This window comes from Lagenorhynchus albirostris, chromosome 5 (assembly GCF_949774975.1).
Source record: "Lagenorhynchus albirostris chromosome 5, mLagAlb1.1, whole genome shotgun sequence".
NCBI classification, from domain to species: domain Eukaryota; kingdom Metazoa; phylum Chordata; class Mammalia; order Artiodactyla; family Delphinidae; genus Lagenorhynchus; species Lagenorhynchus albirostris.
The window spans coordinates 36,011,402-36,033,785 of record NC_083099.1 but is presented as its reverse complement, the minus strand read 5'-3'; the positions used below and the strand labels follow the sequence as shown (position 1 = coordinate 36,033,785).

General features: G+C 37.3%; 1 protein-coding gene across 3 annotated transcripts in view; it reads right to left on the bottom strand.

Annotated features, from left to right (window-relative positions):
• The window catches only part of PIK3R4 (phosphoinositide-3-kinase regulatory subunit 4), a 74,037-nt gene extending 51,795 nt beyond the window's left edge, over window positions 1-22,242 (bottom strand). For all 3 annotated transcript variants that reach the window (XR_009540662.1, XM_060149866.1, XM_060149867.1), the window contains exons 1-6: window positions 21,771-22,242; window positions 20,280-21,050; window positions 12,461-12,594; window positions 10,721-11,303; window positions 6,269-6,403; window positions 4,460-4,681 (exon numbers count right to left, since the gene is read on the bottom strand). Coding sequence is in view for 2 of the 3 variants with exons in the window: in XM_060149866.1 (XP_060005849.1) it covers window positions 4,460-4,681; window positions 6,269-6,403; window positions 10,721-11,303; window positions 12,461-12,594; window positions 20,280-21,012 (1,807 nt within the window). In the remaining variant the exon portion in view is untranslated. The remainder of the gene's footprint in view (window positions 1-4,459; window positions 4,682-6,268; window positions 6,404-10,720; window positions 11,304-12,460; window positions 12,595-20,279; window positions 21,051-21,770) is intronic.
• Between the last annotated feature and the right edge of the window lie 142 nt (window positions 22,243-22,384).

Sequence of the window (22,384 nt, the reverse complement as noted above, 5' to 3'; positions counted from 1 at the left end):
CTTAGGGATGTACTCCAGAAAAATAAAGAAAATGTAGAATGTACAAAATGGTAGATATAACCCAGGAATTCAATGGGGAAAAAAGGATAATAGCTAGTAAAGAGCTAGAAATTAATCAGCCCAAATTAGACCTAAAGGTCAATAAACTTCGAAAATGTTATCAAGAAGAAAAATGGAACAGACTACAAGCAATAGATAAAACTGGTAAGAAAGAAGCTAGATAATATAAAGTGAGGAAGGTATATTACTTTTCTCTCTAAAAGGAAAACAAAAAACTCTGAAACTCCATGACAAACAAAAAAGTTGTTCAAGAAAGTCATAGTGTAAAAATGATATAAATTAAAATGTGCATTTAGTAGTTTGCAGACGATAGAAAAAAGAATCCTTGATGCTATAAACATTCTCATCAAGTGATAAAGGAGTTATGGCATTAGAATTGTGGTGAAGCAGTTATAAATATAGTGCACTACTTGGCTCTAAAGTCAATAAAAGTTACACATTCTTAATCATGTAAATTGTTTTGAATTTTCAGAATCAGTCTATACAAGCACAAAAGACTTTATTACAATTACATAACAGAATGTAAATATTATCAACTATGAAAATGCAATTGTTGAACTGTCAATTAACAATTAGTTGAATTATTAACCAACAAAAGAATTAGAATGGAAGAAAAACGAAAAGAAGGAAGGGAGGAAGGGAGGAAGGGAGGCACTAAATTTCTTGTAGTCCAAGTCAGAAGTAGACCAATAAGAAACAGGTTGAATTATTTAAAGTTATAAAAACAACAAACTAAAGATCTACATCTCAAAACAGAGGCGAAGGGGGATTGGGGTATGATATGAGTGAGTTAAATCTTCATGTGGCATACGAAAAAGTCAAGAGATAAAGTGTAAAGTTGATAATCCTAAAAAGAGTAATATGAAAATACTATTTAGAGACATGGCAATAATCACCTGAAGATATCAAACCAAAACCACAAACCAGAGTAGGTGCCTCTGGAAAGTGCAACTATTGCCTTCCATACTTACTTCATATATTTTGAGTGATCTGCAAAAGCATATTTCCACTGTATTGAGAAATAATTTTAGAATTTTTTTTCTGTAATAAAAGAAAAAACGCTGTCTAAAATTCCAGTGGATTATATTTAAAAACTTTACAAACTGAAATGTATAATGAGCTAAAATAGCTCAAAATATTTTGGAAAAGAAGATTGACATCTGGGAGCTTATTCTACCAGATACTAAAGTTGCTTATAAATATATAATAATTAAAATATAATATAGCTATAAAAAGAGTATAATATTGAGTACAGAAGTAAAAAAAATCGATGGAATAGGATATCTAGAAAAGTAACCCTAAAACATATATGCATGCAACAGGTGATAACAGAAGCTTCACAAATCAATGGAAAATAAATGAAATGTTTAGTAAATAGTGTTAGGAAAATTGGTTATATTTCTGAGAAAAATTTAGATTTCACCTCATACCACAGCCCAAAATAAAGATCAATTAAACAGTTATTTTTATGTGAAAAAATAAAGCATTAAAACAAAGCAAAACAAAACAGACATGCGCCCAACAAATTATTAACCTAATTCTGAAATGGGAAAATATTTAAGCACAAAAGTAAAAAAAAAAAAAAAACCACAAAGGAAAAGATCAAATAGACAACACTAAAATTATTTTAAAAGACATAAAAAATAACAGTCAAGTTATTTGAGAAAAGTGCCATAGAAAAGATAAAAAGTTATTGTTTTTAATGTATATATAAAAGGCTCAGAAAAAAATCAATAAGAAAAGAATAATACCATCAAAAAAGGGGCCAAAATAATAAACTAAAAATTCAAAGAGTAAGAAACATGAATGAGTAATCAACATGAGAAATTTTTTTCACCTTCACTGATAAGCAAATAAATATACACTAAAACAAGTCATTGCTTTAAGCTACCAACAGGCAAAGGTTGACTGAAGCCTATTCCACACTGGAAGGCTGTGCAGTACTATCAAACAATGCTGATCAGAGTAGTAAATGATATAATCTTTTTGAAAAGCTTATAAAATGTGTCAAGTTTTAAAAATATGTTCATATTATTTAACTCAGTAATTAAAATTTCAGACTTCTAGCCTAAGAAAATAATCAGGCAAATATTTATGTAAATAATTATGTGTATAATATATGGTTGACGAAAGTTAAAACAATTTAAATATTCAAAAGAAGAGTTAAATAAATTTTGATAAAACTGTATAATGAAATATTTCTATTAAATTATGGTTTCAAAGAATTTTTAATGACATGAGAAAATGCTTAGAATATACATATGTTCCTAGAAAAAGGTTTAAAAAATAACAAGACTAAGAAGTAATATAATACATACATAGCACTTATGTGCCAGGCACTATTACATATGTTAATTCATCTTATCTTCGCAACAACCAGTGAGTTAGGTAATATTATTATTCCCATTTTACAGATAGGGAAACTAAGACACACAAAAGATTAAATGATTTCCCCTAGAACCACAACCAGTAGGTGACAAAGCCAGAACTTGAACCCAGAAGTCTGTCACCAAGAGTGCCTGCTCTTAGCCAGCACACGACAGTGCCTCACAGATGGCAGAACGGGACGATGGGTGGAAGGAGAAGGCAAGGATGACCCATAGGAAGAAAAAAACAAAACATTAACAGAGGCTGTACGTGGGCTAGAGGATTGGAGGGGATTTGTTTTCTTCAAGAATTTTCCAATTTTTCTACAGGAAGTACATGTTACTTTTATAAACAAACAAAAAATCAATGAAAATTATTTTAAAATGAAAAAAGAACTAACATAAAGGCCATTTTTGGGGCTTCCCTGGTGGCACAGTGGTTGAGAGTCCTCCTGCCGATGCAGGGGACACGGGTTTGTGCCCCGGTCTGGGAAGATTCCACATGCCACGGAGCGGCTGGGCCTGTGAGCCATGGCCGCTGAGCCTGCGTGTCCGGAGCCTGTGCTCCGCAACGGGGGAGACCACAACAGTGAGAGGCCCGCATACCGCAAAAAAAAAAAGAAAAAAAGGCCATTTTTCAAAATACACATGAATTAACCAATAGATGAAGTTCCAAGAACCACCTTTTCCCAAGAAAAGAAATAAAAATAAGATTATTTGAAAGAAGAGAGCATGAAAGACAGAAAGGTGTGAGAAGCATACTGTATGTAGAAACTGAGTTAGATGGAGTCCAAGATGGAGGGCTGACATGAATCAATAAACTAATGTAAAAATTAAAAACAAACTAGAGATGTCTGAAAAGAGGAGGTACAGTAATCTCCAGTTATAACAAAGCAAGAACAGCAATTTCAAGGCTTTTCAAAAGTAGAAAGTACCCTTTTCTCCAAAACATTACACAATAATATTCGTAAAAATAGGAATACTGTTGCTATATGAGTTTCTTTCCTTTTCTAATTTTTTAGGAAAAACATCCAACAGCAAACCTTTTAGCAGTTACTTTCCCAGATTATTGGAAATCAAAATCTAAACTCTATTACAGCCTTCTGCTACTACACGAGAACGCTTGGATACCTGCAAAGCTTTCCAGTGTGCAGAACAGTCTTTAAATCTTTTGAGTTAATAGACAAGCTTTATAATCATGTGTAAAATGATATAAAAAGGGTTAGTGGGTAATTTTAATAATACGGCTTTAGCATATAACATTTCATAAATGACCCAAACTAAAACTGAAAAGGTCAGTACAATCAGGTGGAAAATGATCAGTTATTACTCCAAAAAGAAAAATATTAAATCTTGTGTCAAACATGACAATCTACCAAAATAAAGTCTATTTCTTTCTAATTTTGAATCTAAATGCAAGAGGAGTCATATGCATATAAAATACAAGATGTCTCTCTTCTTTAGATAAATCTGAAAATTAAGAATTGCAACATTTTGAAAAAGTAGGAAAAAAGCTGATTAATTTTTCACAAATTTTCAGTTTACAAAAAGCAAAGCCTATAAGCTTTAATTCTTTCTAATTAGATTGATTTTCAATCATAATTATACTTTGTTATTCTCCGACTGTAAAAGTGATGCATGTTTACTATAGAAAATTTGACAAACATGAGATAATCACTGTTCACATCTTAGTATATTCAGACTTGTTATTGTTACCTTTACACAACTGGGTTCAGTCATTTTAATAATATTTCATGGTACTTTCCCAGGTCATCAAATTTTCTTTTAAAACATACTTTTTAATGACCACATGGTATCCCTTTATAAGGGTATATCAGTTTTATTAACCAATCCCTTGATCAACTAAGATACTTCCATCAACCAAAAGCAGCATGAAGACAGAAATACCAGGAACTCATTTCATTACTAATAAAATTTGGTAGTACTGTCACCTTTCAGACTGCATGAAAGTATCTGTTTGAGAAGATAATTCAAATCTTAAAGATAAATTTAAAAACAAGCAAAAAACATACCAACTATACTATCAAAAAAAGCTCCACGCAGATGCCAATCATTTTTATCATTCAGGAAAGTGATCATGTGGGACAATAAAACATCATTGGCTTTCTGACGTCCAAAGAATACACACAGCCGTGTTATTCCATTTTCCATTAAGGTTTGTTTCACGATATTTTCAGGGTCACTTAGCAAAGTGACAACTTTCTGCTGGACCATTTCATGTAAGGCTTGGAGCTCTAAAAAAAAAGGAAAAATATGATCAATTTTCTTTTCTCCAAACATATAGACCCAGTCTTTCTCACTCCTTGGAGAAAAGAGAATGATTACAGAAGCCACCAGAGAAAGTCTATAATTACTAAGTTTTTCCACTACTCAAAGCTCTGAAGGATAGTTGGGAAAATGAAATATAGATTGAAAAACATCCTAATAAGCAGATGCCACAGGCATGGTTACTATCTCACTAGTTAATTTATAAGGCTCAAAGAAAACCTATGGGGAAGCACCAGAGGGAGATCATACTGCCCCAATAAGATCAACTTAATCAAGGACTTGAAATTACTGGACTGGTTCAGGATATAATCTGATGGTACAGGGCAATTCTTTGAGAAAGCATTTTTAAAGGTCGGTTAATTATATTTTAGAAAGCCAGAAAATACATTGCAAGTCCTGACAAGGCTTTACATGATCTAGCCACTGCCTTCTTCTCTGACCTTATCACCTACCTACCCTCCCCTTTTCATTTATTTATTTACTTAGCTGTTTGTCTTTTCCTTACTGAAACAATCTCAAGAGCAGGGATCTTTTCTGTCTTATTTACCACTATATCCCTAGTGCTTACAGCAAGCACACGAATTGCCTGATGCAAAGCTTATGTTTAACAATTATCTGCCAACTAAACGAATGAGGGCAGCCACTGTCAAGGGAAAAGGCAGTCTGAAAGGCACAATTCTATGTTCACATTAAGAAAAACTTCAGATTAACTCCCCAAAAGTTTTAATGCCTAGCTTCATTATTTAAAAGGTCCAATTACATGGTTATAGGATGTAGGACAGTATTATTTCCTAAGTAATTCCGTGAAAAAAAGTGAGGATTTCCTTTGTGATACATCCTTCTATAAGTTTAAAATTATTCCAGTGTCTTCAACTCCAAATAATATTTGCTGCATAAAATGATCCATTCTAACAAGTAACTGAGACACTACAGTTGTCTATAGCATAAAAATCTGAAAAGTAGACTTCTCTAGTTTTTCTGAACTAGAAACATCTTGAAATAGATCTAAGTACATTATTTGACTTCTAAATCTTTAACATAATAAACATTCATTAAAAGCCTGTTAAAAGCTGTGTGGATGTAGAGAAACTTGAGGCAGGGACTCTGACCTCACAGAATTTACCATCACATTGCTCCTTTACAGTAAAAGGTGTGGGTTCTGATACATAAATCATAGGTAGTATGAAAGAAACACAGTTTATGACTGAGGACACTCAAAATATACTCACATAAGGAGAAAAGGTTTAGATTCTTTGGCTATGGTGTTTCCAATGTTTTTTCCTTTTATTCTGTAAGAATTATATAATTCAGCTAGCTTTGCTGTTGACACAAACCAATTCTGGCTGAAAAACTACTGAGCTTAGAATCTGTGGTGACAAGTTGGTCATTTTCTGGCTAGATAACAATGTATAAGAGTGAAAGAGAACAGTCAGACAGCAGAATCCTTCCCTCTATAAATCTGGTATTCTTTCATTTTACATTAAAATTGTAAGTGAGAGTTTGTTGCAAGTTCACATCAGCAATTCATTCTAAATAACAGAAAATCATACTACCTGTGTCATAATTTCCACTGGGATGTGTAACTTCATCTATTTCTTCACTATTTGGGTCATTTTCCATACTGAGATTTTTCAACTGTACTAATTCCAGGAATCTCAAAGCTGTTTCTGCCAGCAGAGCTATGTTTTCTATAAAAGGAAGAAAATTCATAATAATTATAATCATAAATGTGTGTAATACTTACAACTTTTCTTCCCTAAGTCTTAATACATATAAATAATAATCATTAAGACTAAAGAAAAGCAGGACTTTTCAATTTAGCACTTAACCTAATCAGACTTTTAGTAACTAATCTCATAATTGACAACTCTACCCAAACTACCTGTTTTAATAATAAATCATAAGCTTCTTTAAAAAATACAGAAATGTACAACATGATAACTATAGTTAACGTTGCTGTATGGTATATATGAAAGTTATTGGAGTAAATCCTAAGAGTTCTCATCACAAGGAAAAAAATTTTTTTTTCTTTTTTTTTTCTTTTTATTATATCTACAAGAGATGATGGACGCTAACTAAACTCACTGCAGTAATCATTGCACAATATATTTAAGTCAAACCATTATGCTCTATACCTTAAAATTATACAGTGATGTATGTCTATTATATCTCAATAAAACTGGGAAAAAATACCAAATAGCCCAAAATATAGCACTCAAAACATCTGAGGCAAAAAAAGCTGAATACTTCCACAAAGACCTACCTTTTAAACAGTTTATCAGGTAAGAGATATGCAGTAGGCTAACAGAGAAACACATTTTCACATTAAAATCACAGATCAAGCTGGCCTTTGGAATCACACAGACCCTGGCTCAAACCCTGACCCTGGGGGCTTCCCTGGTGGCGCAGTGGTTAAGAATCCTCCTGCCAATGCAGGGGACACGGGTTCGAGCCCTGGTCTGGGAAGATCCCATATGCCGCGGAGCAACTAAGCCCGTGTGCCACAACCACTGAGCCTGCTCTAGAGCCCTCGAGCCACAGCTACTGAGCCCGCGTGCCACAACTACTGAAGCCCGTGCGCCTAGAGGCCGTGCTCCGCAACAAGAGAAGCCACCACAATAAGAAGCCCGTGTACCGCAACGAAGAGTAGTCCTCACTCGCCGCAACTAGAGAAAGCCCGCGCGCAGCAACAAAGACCCAACGCAGCCAAAAATTAATTTTTTTTTTTTTTAAACCTTGACCTTGGCACTTACTAGCTGGCTGCTTAACCAATCTGAGTCTCAGTTTCCTCATACATAACTGAGTCACATCCATCTCAAAGAACCATTACCAAAGTGCATCAACCCTTATTGGACTGCTTTACAAGTGATACTCTGAGGTTCTTAGTGAACCAAAGCGCCAGACTGTTTGTCACACTCCTGCAGTGGTCTGTATCTTCTCCTTTCTCTCTGATCATCTATTAAGACTATTTATACTCCTCACCACTGTGAAAGTATCTACTTCTAAGTTCTGCTATCACACTTGCTGTTAGCTATATCTGCTCTTTGCTTATCCTTTCCTCTTCCTTCCATTTTTATTTATTCCTGTGCCTCTATCCTTCTTCTCCTCCCACTTCCATGCTTCCTAATATACGACTATACCCGCAAAGACTGCACTCTTTTCCTTCTCAGCAGTGAGTAGCACTGAACATAAACTACCTTATTTTACTGATTCTAAGACTCACTTTTTCTTCACTTTTTAACATCTCCGAAATTGAGATGCATCCCACAATAACTGACATTCTTGAGTCTATTGAATACAGCGATTCCCTTCATCCTGGAGTCCCATGCCCCACTGCTGCCAGGTTCAACACTGTTCTGAGTAGAACAAAAATTTACCTCTAAATAAGCAAGTTATTAATACCCTGCAATGCCTGCTCACCCTAAAGATGGGAGAATTCTACACCATCCCCTGATGGTTCTAGATGAATATCCCCACTTTAGTGGAAATATCTTTATTAGGAAAAATCTCTTACTTTCCGGGGCACCTCTCAAGTCTGAGCAGATCTATGTTTATCTCCCCATTTAAGTTCATAAACTACAACACACTTGTCAGTTCACTTGACACAAGAAACAAATCTAGACCAGCATCTCTGAGTTTAAAAACAATGCTATAAAAGAAATTTTTAATTGATTTTTAAACTTTTATAATTACTGACATGTGTGGTTTAATTACACTTAACCATACAAGTTCAAAGAGACTTTAGATTCTATCTAAAAAGGCAGCTTTATCATGCACTAAGCCATGGTTCACCATGGCTGGGTGGCATGGGGCACTGCAAGGTCCTGGCACTGACCCTGGGTTACCATGGACTCTTACCACTAAGACCCAGCACACTTGGGTAAAATAAAAGCAGGTTTCTTCAAAATCAAGGTCTAGACCAGCAGCTCTGAGAACTGAGAAAGAACTAGTCCAGATACACTTTGGTCGTGTCCCTTAGCCTCTCCCATCCCCAATTCCTCAGCTGGGAAATGAAGGCACTATAACATCTACTGCTCAAGGTTGTTCCAAGTGTCAGTTTCAAGAGATACACAAATCTTAAAATCTTAGAATCTAGAACCTATTTTAGAATCTCTATATCTTTTGCAACTAACCCTTGCAACCCTGAGCAGTATGTACAAAGCAGATTTTTCAATAAACAGTAGCTATTGTTTTTATGCTGTGACTGCTAGAAATTGAATATAAGTATGTTAATATGGTACCTACACATCAGAACCTTACCTACTTACCACAATTGAGAAAAGACCAAGATACACTGGGACAAAAGTAGGTCATAATAGTCTAAACATACAGCTTGTTTTTTAAAAATCATAAGCTTTTCTTTCATTTAATTTTATCCAGTTCAATTACAGTTGATCCTTGAACAACACTCGAATTTTTTTTCAAGAGTACATACTACAGTATAACACAATCCATGGTTGATTGAATCCACAGATGTGGAACCATGGATAGAGGGCTAACTATAAATTATATGGGGATTTTCAACTGTGTGGGGGGTCAGCGTCCTTGACGTCCACGTTGTTCAAGGGTCAACTGTATTTCTATTTATCAAGTGAATTGTAAACATGCTTTGTTCCAAATGATAAACTTGGATATGTCTTAAAGAAATCCTGAATTTTCTAAGCCTAAAATTTACACCTATAAAGCTATGGAAATCAGAAACCATAAATAAATAGGCAGATGGATAAATATTTTTAAAAATACGTATTTTTTAAAAAGCCAACAACCACCAATCACTTTGCGGATGTGCCTAGCCATAAAGACAGAGTCCAAAGACCACTTTTCACATTCTGTTAAAATAATGACAAGTAAATCATAAAATAATGAACTAATAAGCAAGTATCTTTCAAAGAAAGAGACAATATCATCACCACACGTTATGTACTACTTACAAAGACCTCAGAATTCCTGATTTCCATAAGATCACATTTTAAAAATAAATGATGAAATTATGTAAATGTTTCAATGACATCTTCCATGCAGAAATAAGCATTCGAAATTAATTTGGGGAGCTAAAAATACGAATCTGTATCACTTATTTTATGAGAATTACAAATAAAACAGGTAAGTTTGTTATATAACACACTCACCTCATCACAAAGAAGCCACACTTCTTAAGTATCATAGTAACTGAAAGGACCTTAAAATTCAGTAACGTAACAAACGGGCTAGGTCCTTTCAACACCAAATTACCCAGCAAAATTAATCTTTTTCAACAGCAATAGACTGTTATATCCTAATACTGATATTCAAACAAACGTATTTGTTCAGAGAAACTTTATAAAGGCCTAAAGACACTAGACCTGAAGCACATACTTGTGAACATTAGTCTTACTCCAAATTAAATATAATACTCCCAGGGCTTCCCTGGTGGCACAGTCGTTGAGAATCTGCCTGCCACTGCAGGGGACACGGGTTCGAGCCCTGGTCTGGGAAGATACCACATGCCATGGAGCAACTAGGCCCCATGAGCCACAACTACTGAGACTGCGCGTCTGGAGCCTGTGCTCCGCAACAAGAGAGGCCACGATAGTGAGAGGCCCGTGCACCGTGATGAAGAGTGGCCCCCACTTGCCGCAACTGGAGAAAGCCCTCACACAGAAACAAAGACCCAACACAGTCATAAATAAATAAATAAAATTTAAAAAAAAAACAAAAAAAACTGCTGCTCTGCTTCCCAAGCTTTGGACTAAAAATAATAATAATAATAATACTCCCAGTAAAATCATAAGATTCTGGTATTATATATTTTTCACTTAATAATTCTGATAACCTCAAAAATAAGGATACACACAAAGCTTGAGTTCCAGGAACAGATCGGCTATAAATATTATTAAAATGTACACAAATAGTTCAAGGACCAAAGTTCACTCTTGGAATTCCCAAAGATGTCAGAGAAACAAGAGGTATTATAGTCACTAACTTCAAAAATATGAGTGGTTATTACTTTGACAATAAGCTCTTACCAGCATAGGCTAGTCTAACAATAGTAGCATCATCCTGGGCTAAGTGGGCTATGCCTGGCAGAATATATTCCGGGTAGATGTTAACATCATTGCGAGGAACCTCTTTGACAAGAGCAAGAACTTTGGTCAACGTCCTCAAGGCTTCAGCCCTCACTCTAGGAACAGAGTCACTGCTGAAATGCAAAAGATATGGAGTAATACGATCCAAAAGAATTTCTACACTTAGTCTTGGGGCCAAATGAAGAATAAGTTCCAGAGCAGCAAGCTTGGAATCACAATATTTAAGGGTCTGTAGGCAGGACGTTATAACTGACACCAAGATAACCAGCCCATTTTCCTTAGGCTCTCCTTCTGCTTTCTCTGGCAGATCATGTCCACAGAGATTGTGGATAATGTTGCCCAAATCCTTCCTTATAACCAGAATACGCTCATCTGCAGAAAGAAATGTTTCCTTGGCAAACTGGGCCATGTAGGGCTGAAGGAAAGTGTAAAATATTTCAGGAAAGGCATTGCCACGCTGCTGCTTTAAGTAATCTTCTGCCTCTAAACGTTTATCTGGTTCCCGGTGAATCATCTGAGTTACCTATACCAAGGCAAGAAAGGGAGTAAAAAATAGATTTGAGAACAGAAAATTAAATCAAATGAAAGCTACAACTGCAACTTAACATATGATTTAAAGGATATTTGAGGTAATTCTGACTCTTTCTAATCTTTATCTTTCAAACTACTTTCAGAACCTGACTACTGAGTAATATATGAATCTACTATCATCCTATGAAGCAACAAGGAATCATGTATTAACATACTCCAGATGGGCCAGACACATAAAGAGGATTAGCCTTAAAAATTAGTCAGATTCACTCCTTTCACAGTTAAGAAAAGGAGGCCCAAATTCATAAAGTTAATTAGCCAACACAACATGATAATGAGTGCCACACCTAGAACAGCCAGGTATGCCAACTCCTAATCCAGTGTACTGTTCACTGAACGTGAACTAAATTGGCTTCCTCTGGAGCATCTTATTTCTTAATATTTGCCATTCGTAATAGAAATCAAAATGCATGTTTCCCTACCTTACTAAAGAATATTTTTTTTTTTTTTACTAAAGAATATTTTAAATATACATAACCTTTCCGTGGCTCAGAGTCATCATCATATGCATCACTTACTGTATTGATTGACTTAGAAAAGATCCCCTCAAACAGTACTGTGGATATATGGCTTACGTGACCTCCCAAAGAATTCCTCACATCTGTTCTGCTAAACTAATGCGTGATTCTACAGCTCCCCTTCCAGACCTGCCCTCAGGGTCAAGGGAGGTACACAAAGCTGGTTGCTTTTATATGAAATGCCCCTATACTGCTGTATTACATTCAAGTTGCTGTTTCCTGTCTCCTCATTTTAGATATTTATCCTCTTCATTTCTTACTAGCAAGCTCTACCCTGGACAATCTCTAACCCCCAAGCACCTCCTTACTTCCTTCCAAATCTGTCCAAAGCAGAGCTAAATATTATAATGGAAAGATGCGTGCGTGCGTGCATGCGTGCGTGTGTGTGTGTAATATAAAGTCAAATGAGCTCTGTGCCTAAGAAGGGGGAAAAAATTGTACACTTCTGCCTAACAAAGTAAAAACAATAGGCTGGTATATGAGTCCATGGGGTTTTACTGCTTGTCCCAAATTCAGAACATTGCAGAGAACTGACTAATGCAAAAGTGAGAAATATTTGTAGCATAGTTACCAATTCTCTGATACTGCAATCTTCAATTTTATTCAGCACCTGTTCAGGGAAAAACTGTCCATTTCTGTAAGCCAAAAGTTGAGAGAGATCAAACAGTGGCACACCTTCTGTAAAAAGCTCAGCTATCACGCAACCTGGAAAATAGCAGATATAATTCCATTAAAAATGAAATGCAAGATATTAACACAGATCAAGAATTCAGAGAATTCATAAAACTCAAGATGCAAAACTCAAAGTAAACCGAATTAAAATGTTTAATGCAACATACAACTACAATCCAGCAAGACAGGAAAAATGTCTATTGCCTAATCATCAGTTTCTAAAAGTATGAAGTCAAAAAAGGCCTATTTAATTTTTCTCCTTCTTAAAAAAAATTAAATCAAATAAAATTACTTCCTGGTTCTATAAATGAAAACAATTACACATGTTATATACACACATACATTCAGAGATACAAAGATAGATTAAAAGCCATAAGAAAGTATTCTTTCAAAATATGAATTTATAAAATATTAAGTTTATAAGAAACTACTGAGAAGTAACATCTGACAACTCATTTATTCATCATTAAACAAAAAGTTATCAGGTGTTTACCACACACTAGACTCAGTGCATAAAACAGATAAAAACTCTGCCCTCATGAAGCTTTAATTCTAGGAAGAAAGAAAGAAAGTAAACCAGTGAACAGACACACTTATAAAATGAGAAGTGCTAAGAAGTGTGGCTGTAAGATTAGAGAAGGAAAGAGGGATACCTTTCATTTTGCACTTACATAATCTTCAAACAAGGAATAAATAAAGCAACTACATTCCCAAAAAGACAAAGCAGTTTCACTGATCAGTATATGACATGCATTTTAAAAATCTTAAGGAGATCCTTAAACAACCTTAGTCACAGCCTTTGCATGTGTTGGTCCCTCTGCCTGGAATACTATACCCCCAAGCACCCTCATGGCTTACACCTAAACTTCCTTTAGACCTTGAATCAAATGTCATCTTAGCAGTAAGGCATTTCTTGAATGCCCAGTTTAAAATTCCAAGCCCCCCCACTACAACTACCCCACACTCGTTATCTAACACATTCCCCTTCCCCTTTCCCTGCTGTTTTTCCCCACATCACCAAATGCCACATTACATATTGTATGTATTTATTTCTTTATTGTCCATATACCCACTAGAATGCAGACTCCATAAAGGATTTTTGTCTATTTTGTTCACTGAAAAAACTCCAGCAACTAAGACAGCTCCTGATACATAATAAACACTCAATAAATTTCTTAATTTCTATCCATACAGTGTCAAGTTTTAGAATAAAAAACTAAAATAGCTATTAAGAACACCTTAAGCAAGAAGGAAATAGAAGAACTGAACAATATTATAAACCAGATCTAACAGACATCAAAGGAACACGCCATCTAACAACAGAATACAAAACTCTTCTCAAGTACATGTGGAACACTCTCCAGATGAAATCATATGCTAGACCATAAAACAAGCTTCAATGAATTTAAAAGGACTGAAATCATACAAATTACATCCTTCAAACCACAATGGAATGAAAAAAATCAGTAACAGAAGAAAATCTGAAAAATTAACAAATATGTAGAAATTAAACAACACACTCAAATAACCAATGATCAAAGGAAAATTAGAAAATACTTTGAGATGAATGAAAACAAAAGCAACATACAAAAATGTATGGGATGCAAGTAAAGCAGCATTTAGAGAAAATGTATAACTATAAACACCTATTTTATAAGAGCTCAAAACAATAACTTAGGGTTTCCCTGGTGGCGCAGTGGTTGAGAATCTGCCTGCCAATGCAGGGGACACAGGTTCGAACCCTGGCCTGGGAAGATCCCACATGCCACGGAGCAACAAAGCCTGTGCACCACAACTACTGAGCCTGTGCTCTAGAGCCCACAAGCCACAACTAGAGCCCGTGTGCTGCAACTACTGAAGCCCACACGCCTCGAGCCCGTGCTCCACAACAAGAGAAGCCACCACAATGAGAAGCCCGCACACCACAACAAAGAGTAGCCCCTGGTCGCCGCAATTAGAGAAAGCCCGTGCGCAGCAACAAAGACCCAACGCAGCCAAAAATAAATACATAAAATAAATTAATTTTTTAAAAAAACCAACAATAACCTTAAGAAGCAAACTAAAACCAAAGCAAAAAGAAAGGAACAATAGATATTGGGGTGAAAATTTATGAAACAGAGAATAAAATACAATAGAGAACATCAACAAAACCAAAAGTTGGTGCTTTGAAAAGCTCAACAGAATTGACAAGCTTTTCTAAGAAGAGAGATGACTCAAACTATGAAAATCAGGTACGAAAAAGGCGACATTACTACCAACCTCACAGAAATGAAAAGAATTATAAGGGAATACTTTAAACAAATGTATGCCAAAAAACAGATAAACTATATGAAATGGAAAGATTCCTAGAAAGATAAAGATCACCAAAGGTGACTTAAAAAGAAAGAAAATCTGAATAGACCTTTTAAAGAGACTGAATTAGTAATGAAAAACTTTGCACAAAGAAAAACCTAAGCCAACATGGCTTAACAGGTGAATTCTGTCAAACATTAAAATAATTAACACCAATCCTTGGCAAATTCCAAAAACAGAAGAGGAGGAACACTTCCCAAGTCATTCTATGAGGCCAGTATTACCCTAGTAGCAAACCAAAGTCATCACAAGTAAAGCAAACTACAGACCAATCCCTGATGAATATAGATAAAAATCCTCCAAAAAATATTAGCAAACTTCATACAGGAATTAAAGAGTCCATACCAATAATAATAAATAAATGAGGGGAAAGACAGGACACTTGAGCACACAAGAATGCTGAGGGCCTACTGGTAAATGTGGAGGTAGTGCTGGAGTTGGAAGATCATCATTTTGCAACCATCATAGTAAAGACTGGATCAGGCAAGAATGATCAACAGACACCAAATCAAAGAGGAAACTGTGATGACTGGCAGGATATTTGCATGGTCTTAAAGTTTCTTCCCACAGGTTGCTTATTAGTTGCAAGGGATTAAGAAAACAAAAAGTAACTACAGGGGAGAAATTGGGCAAGAACTTGACCATGTGATCAAAATTAACATCACCAACAGACACCATTTGCCTCCAGATACGATACTGTGAAGACATCATCACCTACACAGTATTCCTACTTAGAATGAATAACCTGAATCTAATCACAAGGAAACAGGATACATACAAAATGAGGACCATTCTATTGAAAAAGAAAGAGGTGAGGCCGAGTGCGTACACACAGTGCAGGTAAAAGCTGGTGAAAACTAAATAAGGTGTAAGTCTAGTTAACAGTAATGCACCAATGTCAACTCCTGATTCTGATATGGTACTACAGTCATATAAGATGTCACTGGGGGTAGCTGTGTGAAGGGTTCTTCATTATTTTTGCGACTTACTATGAGTCTATTATTTTAAATAAAGAGTATAAAAATAATTTTTAAAAATTTAAGGGGAGAGGTATTCTTCAAAAAATGTCAATGTCATAATGACAAAGAAAGACTGTGAAAATGTTCCAGATTAAAGGAAGCTAAAGAGACATGACAACTAAATGCCTGACCCTAGACTGGGTCGTGTCCTGGAGGAGGAAAAATGCTATAAAGGACGTTACTGGGTCAAATACAAAATTAGAATAAAAAGTGTAAATAATTCTATCAATGTTAAATTCACTGCAGTTGGTAACTGCAACATACAGTTACATAAGCTTTATGTAAGAGAATACTGGGGTCTTAGGAAATACTAAAGTATTTGGGGCAAAGGGCCATGGAGGGGTGGGGAGGAAGGGTGGGGAGTGTGGGGTACAGAGTGCAGAGAAAAGGTATAAGTGATAAAGCAATTGGAACAAGACGTTAACAACAGGTGAATTTGGGTAAACGATTTATGTAGGATCTATGTACTATTTTTATTTTTGCAAGTTTTTAAGTTTGAAATTATTTCCAAATACTGTAAAAATAAAGAACATTTATTTACAACTAAATGGAGATTGTTTACAGACTGAACTACATCCCTCACCACCCCCCTAAATTCCTATGTTGAAGCCCTAACACCTTAGAATGTGACTATTTGGAGACAGAGCCTTTAAAGAGGTAATTAAGGTTAAATGAGGTCATAAAGGTGGGGCCCTAATCCATTATGACTGGTGTCCTTATAAGAGGAAGGAACACCAGGGGAAAAGTGGCCACCTGGAACTCAAAGAGCGAGGGCTCAAGAGAAATCAACCCTGCTGGCACCTTGATCTTGGACTTCCAGGCTCTGAGGGAACTTTCCAGAACTGAGGGAAAATAAATTTTTGTTTAAGCTACCCAGCCTGGAGTATTTTGTCATGTCATCCCTAGTAAACTAATACAGAGGTAAATACAGGATTTTTTTTCTTGCAACTTTTTTTTTTTTTTTAATTTTTTGGATGCATCACGCACCACACAGGATCTTATTTCCCTGACCAGGGATGGAACCCATGCTCCCTGCAGTGGAAGCTCAGAGTCTTAACCACTGGACCGCCGGGGAAGTCCCCTTTCTTGCAACTTTTAAAATGGTATTCTGGAAGAGGTGTTATGGGTTGGTATTTCTCTATAGAACAATTTATTCAAGTTGCCTTTATCATCACTGAGTCCTTCTTTATCATTCAGATCTCATATCAATGTCACCTTCAGGGGAGGCCTTCATTTCATCTACCAGCCCTTGTCATCCACTTAGAAATCACAGCACTTCATCACAGCACTTATCACTAATCAAAATTAACTTTCTAACTTATTGACCTTTTTATTCTCTCTCCCTGCCCACACTTAGAATGCAAGCTCCATGAGTGCAGAAACTCTATCAGTATTGTTCACAGGTGTGTTCCCAACACCTACACAACAGTGCCTTACACCTAATAGGCACTCAAATACTTGTCAAGTGAATGAATGAAAGATCTCCAGCAAACAAGGCTCTGCCCATATATATGACCAGAGACAGGGAATATATACACTTCTCCCAAACTAGCAGCCAGGAACCATGGATAGGCCTTAGGATGGGGAAAAGTAACATTCAAACCCAGAGAGCCTAACATTCAAACCCAAAGGGCCTAAATCAAATCTTAGGAGCAGTGGGAGGTGAAGAGATCCCATCCACCTCTTTCAAAGAAATGAAAGAAATGAAATCTTCAGCCAAAACAATGTAGAGCTCTTTAGTCTGGAAAAACAAATGCTAAGTAAGAATTCTGTTGAACTTCACAAAACTATAATGACTATAATGCACACAGAAAAGATAAATATAAACTCTTCATCAATCCCTGAAATTTTAAAACTATAACAAACTTCCAGTTATAAAATAAATAAGTCATGGAGATGGAATGCAGGGCAAGGTGACTATAGTTGCTAAGAGGGTAGATTTCAAAAGTTCTCACCCACAAGAAAAAAAAAAATTTGTAACTACATATGGTGACAGATGTTAACTACACTTGTAGTGATCATTTCCCAACACATACAAATATCAAATCATTATGTTGTACACCTGAAACTAATGTTATATGTCAATTATACCTCAATTTTACTTTTAAAAAAGCTACAGTAGTGAGGCTTTGTAGTCTTCATGAGTTGGTGAGGTGAATTTCATGACGGGTAACTGTACAGCTGATTCTAACAAGACACAAAGATTATAATTAATTTGAATTATGGTCTTTTAATTTAGATGGTATTTAATATTTTAATTATCCTTGTTTATATTTGTCCTGTCATGAATTGTCATCTTTCAGTCTTGTAAAACCAACACAGCCTTTTAAAAAACCTACCGAAGTTTCTTGATAATAAACTTGTCGATTATAAAAAAAAAAAAAAAAAAAAAGCTACAAATGATCCGCTGAAGCTAGAAAGTGATCACATTTCTAAGCTGGAGGAGTCCTATTTACATAACAGTAAGTTTAAAAGGTAAAAATAGTTCAAGAAAAATTTAGATAAATTCACTGATCAGGTTGGGACTGATGGATTACATTTCTAATCTTGTTATATTTACAGTGTGGAAGCTACCCCACCTCATCAAAAATACCCTCCCTCAGTATTACCTTGGGACATAGACTAGTGAGCTGAACAGACCAACAGAGAGAGGTACAATCCTGTGTAACAAAGCTCATTTGTTCCCCTAGATGAAATACATTTCTTCATTAATTATATCACTTTTCCTAAATAATCTAAAATACAATTCAATTTATGTTTTCTTTGTAGGAAACCTACAGGTGAGAAAAAGATTAAAGCCAACCTTTGCAAAATTTACAAAAAATGGCAGTGATGCTAGAATTCATATGGTACTCCTCAGGATACCATCCTCAGCCCACTTCTCCTCCAGAAGTTCATAGATAGCCTACAATCCATGACCAAGCTTCATGTGGTCTGTGTATGTAATGTATATGAATGTATGGTACTTTTTTCCAAAGAAGGAGGTCCCTGGTTTCATCAAAGTCTTTAAGGGGAGCCAAAAACACTTAAGAATCACTTCTGGACATATATACACTACCAAACGTAAAATAGATAGCTAGTGGGAAGCAGCCGCATAGCACAGGGAGATCAGCTAGGTGGTTTGTGACCACCTAGAGGGGTGGGATAGGGAGGGTGGAAAGCAGAAACTAACACACCAGTTTCTCCACAAACTCCCCAACTAGAAACGCATTCCCTTGGCTACAGTAACTACTACCTATTTCCTGATAACTACCAAATCTCCATCTCCACCCCACATCTCCATGTACCAAACCTTTGTAACAACTGCCTGTCACACATCTTCCCCTGCATATCCCCTGACACCTTCAACTCAACATCTAATACAGACCTCAGCATCTTCCCACCGCCTATCTGTTCCTCCTCGTGTGTCTCCTAGCTCAGTGACTGGTATCACCATCCCCCTGGTTTCCCAAGCCGGGGGAACAGGAGTGTTCTTGATCCTCCAATCAAATCCTAACAATTCTACCCACTAATTATCTCTTAAGCATTACTTTTCTCCACTCCTTCTCCAACTGTCACAACTTGAAACCAGTCAGCACCATTTCTTACCTGAATTGTGGCAGCTGACCACTAACTGGTTTTCCTATCTCCTGCTACAGTCAGTGTTTTGTCTAAAACACATATCTGATAATGTCCCTATAGACTAGCATGGGCATAGCAGACCCCTTCTGATCTGGGCCTTGCTTACCTCACACCCTACGTTCCAGATGTACTAAAGTACTTAAAGTCCCCTAATAAATCAATGCATCATGCTCTGGTCTTCAAGTCTTCATATAAGCAACACCCTCTGCCTGAAACAAACTACTCTTCCCATAGCTAGCTCCCAATCACCTTTCAGGTCTCAGTTTAAATACCTTCCTTCCAATAGAGATGCCTTTCCTGATCCTGCCACTCTACCCATCACCACCACAGAGATTCATTTAAGTATCCATACATTCCTGTAACAGCAGCCTAAGCTTATCACCACCACAGCAAACCACAGTGCACTGAAATGTCTTTTTTCAATATCATATCTATCTCCCCATTAAAGTGTAAGCACCCTGAAAAAAGAAACGTAATTACCCATCTACGTCTCTAGCACTTAAGACAGTGCCTGACATATACAGAAGAGAGAATTCAAATATTCCTTAAACATCTGAATGAGTAGACCACTCTTTGGATTTTCTAGGTACTGAAACACGTCCAGTGAAAGAATACTGCAACTATCTGAAAAGTGCAGGAGGATTTACCAAAAAAATTAATTTTCTATGTTCAAGAGTTAAAATAAATGCACACTCCCACCCTAGCAAATTTGACCAACTCACATACCTGCTGAAAAGATATCCATTGCTCGCTTCAACTCTCCTCTTGTTCTCTGATTGCTATTTAAGTCTACAAGTGGAGTTGAAGGATCTCTCATATATTCTAACTCAGTGGCAAACAATCCACCATCAACAAAACGTTCAGGAGCAATATAACAAGTTCTCCTCCGTGAAGTGTCAAAAAAATAGTTGAAATCTGCTGGGTTGTCCTCTGGAAGATAAGTGGGTTTAAAACTGGCAAAATCAGTTAGAAGGACCCAATTCCAACTGGTGACCATCACATTCTCAGTCTTGATGTCCCCATGACGGACTCCAGATTTGTGTGCTTGGTCCACGGCTGTGAGGATCTGGAAAGCGATCCAGCGCTTCTCAATGTTATTTAAGAACGGACGGGTGCTGATGCGATCATAGAGGTTGTCTCGCACATACTGCCTGAAGAGCATGGCTGCCTTCTCAGATGCTTTTTCTGCTGCTTTCTGGAATGGCAGGCAGTTCTGTGCAGAATGAAGCCTGATTTTCAGTTCCTCAAGCTCTTGTTTGTAGCTGGTTAGAGGCAACGTGGGATCCTGAATTGCAAAGACCTTCACAACCACCAGGCCTTCTCGGTGTTTCGCTCGAGCAACTTTAAAGAACCGAGTACTCCCCAGACTCTTATCATATTCAAAGTCATGGATGTCTGAGAAATAACTCTCCACAGAAAGGATCTGGGAGGGAGCAATGCCGGCGAGCTGGTTTCCCATAATGGCAGCAAGCACCTCAGTAAGTTAGGATACAACACCTATTTTAAAAAAAAAAAAAAAAAAAAAGGAAGGAAAGAGAAAAAGAAAAGAAACAAGCAATGAAACACCATTATTTGTGTGGCCTCTTCCTATAAGATAGATATACCATATTTCTCTTCCACCGAGAGCACTGTACTTAGCCTTCTGGGCAGCTTCTAAATTTCAGACATATTTATCTTAAAAGATCTTGTTATTTTACATTGTCCTTTCCAGGAGCTGACTTATATGTAAATAGGCCCCATCTCTATTAAGTTGAAAATGTTAGAATGTGTATTTTATGATATTTAAATTTAAAACTTAATGAGCCTTTACTAATGTGTTCAGTATTATGCTGGGGCTCTAAGAGTTACAAAAGTACTATATGACACAGTCTTTGTCCAAGAAGAACCTTTAGTCTTGAATAGAAAACCCAAACACATAAAAAACTTAAATCTAACTAAGAATCGCCTGATACAAACAGGTCGGGCTAAAAAAATCCAAACAATCAGCATATCCTGAGCCCGCCCAGCCTAATTCCAGTGTGCCTTCCCACTCAGCTAACAGAAGGCACAGAGTCGTTTGGTTTGCCATAACAAGGAAGAACCCCTGGTAGAGATGCTAAAGAAAAGTAAACCAAAATACCGACTTGCCAAACACAGCCCAGGGTCCTCCTAGCTCAGATTTTGCAGGAAATGAAAACACACAGGTACACACGGCCGTGCACACGTGCAAACATTTACCCTGGGGGACTCTGGGAAGTGTCACAAGCCGATCGCTCGCTCACACGGAGGTCATGGCAGGTCACTTCAGGGTCTGGGCGGGGAAGGGAGTCAGCAGTCCGGCGAGTCTTCTCTACGAGGGGTCCTCCTTTAAAGAAGGGAGAAGGGAATCCTGCAGGAGGTTCGCAGAGGAGTCCCAGTCTCCCGGACCCCGGCGGTTCGCGGGGGAGAGGCGGGAAGCTCTCGGGGCCGCGGCAGACACCGAGCCACGCTGAGGTGATCCCAGACCCCAGGGAGTCGCCCCGCCAGCCCCCTCCTCCGCCCCGCCTGCCACGCGTTCCCGGGCCTCGCCTTCCTCTCGCGCGGGCCTGGACCGTCGAGACCCTCTAACTCCTTGAGGACCTCCTCACCCGCGGGAGGTGGAACCCGGGAGACAGGCAGACAGCGAGGTACAGGGAAACTCCGCTATTCCAGCGGCTGCAGACGTTGCGAACGCTGAACTCCCGGGAAAGCTGCCGGCTCTGACCCTACTTCCTGTCGCGGAGCGGAAGTGACGGCCTGAGGAGGAGCGCGGGTCCGGAGCTGGTTGCTAGGAAACGAGGGAGGGGCGTGGCCGAGCGCCCTGAGCCTGGGCG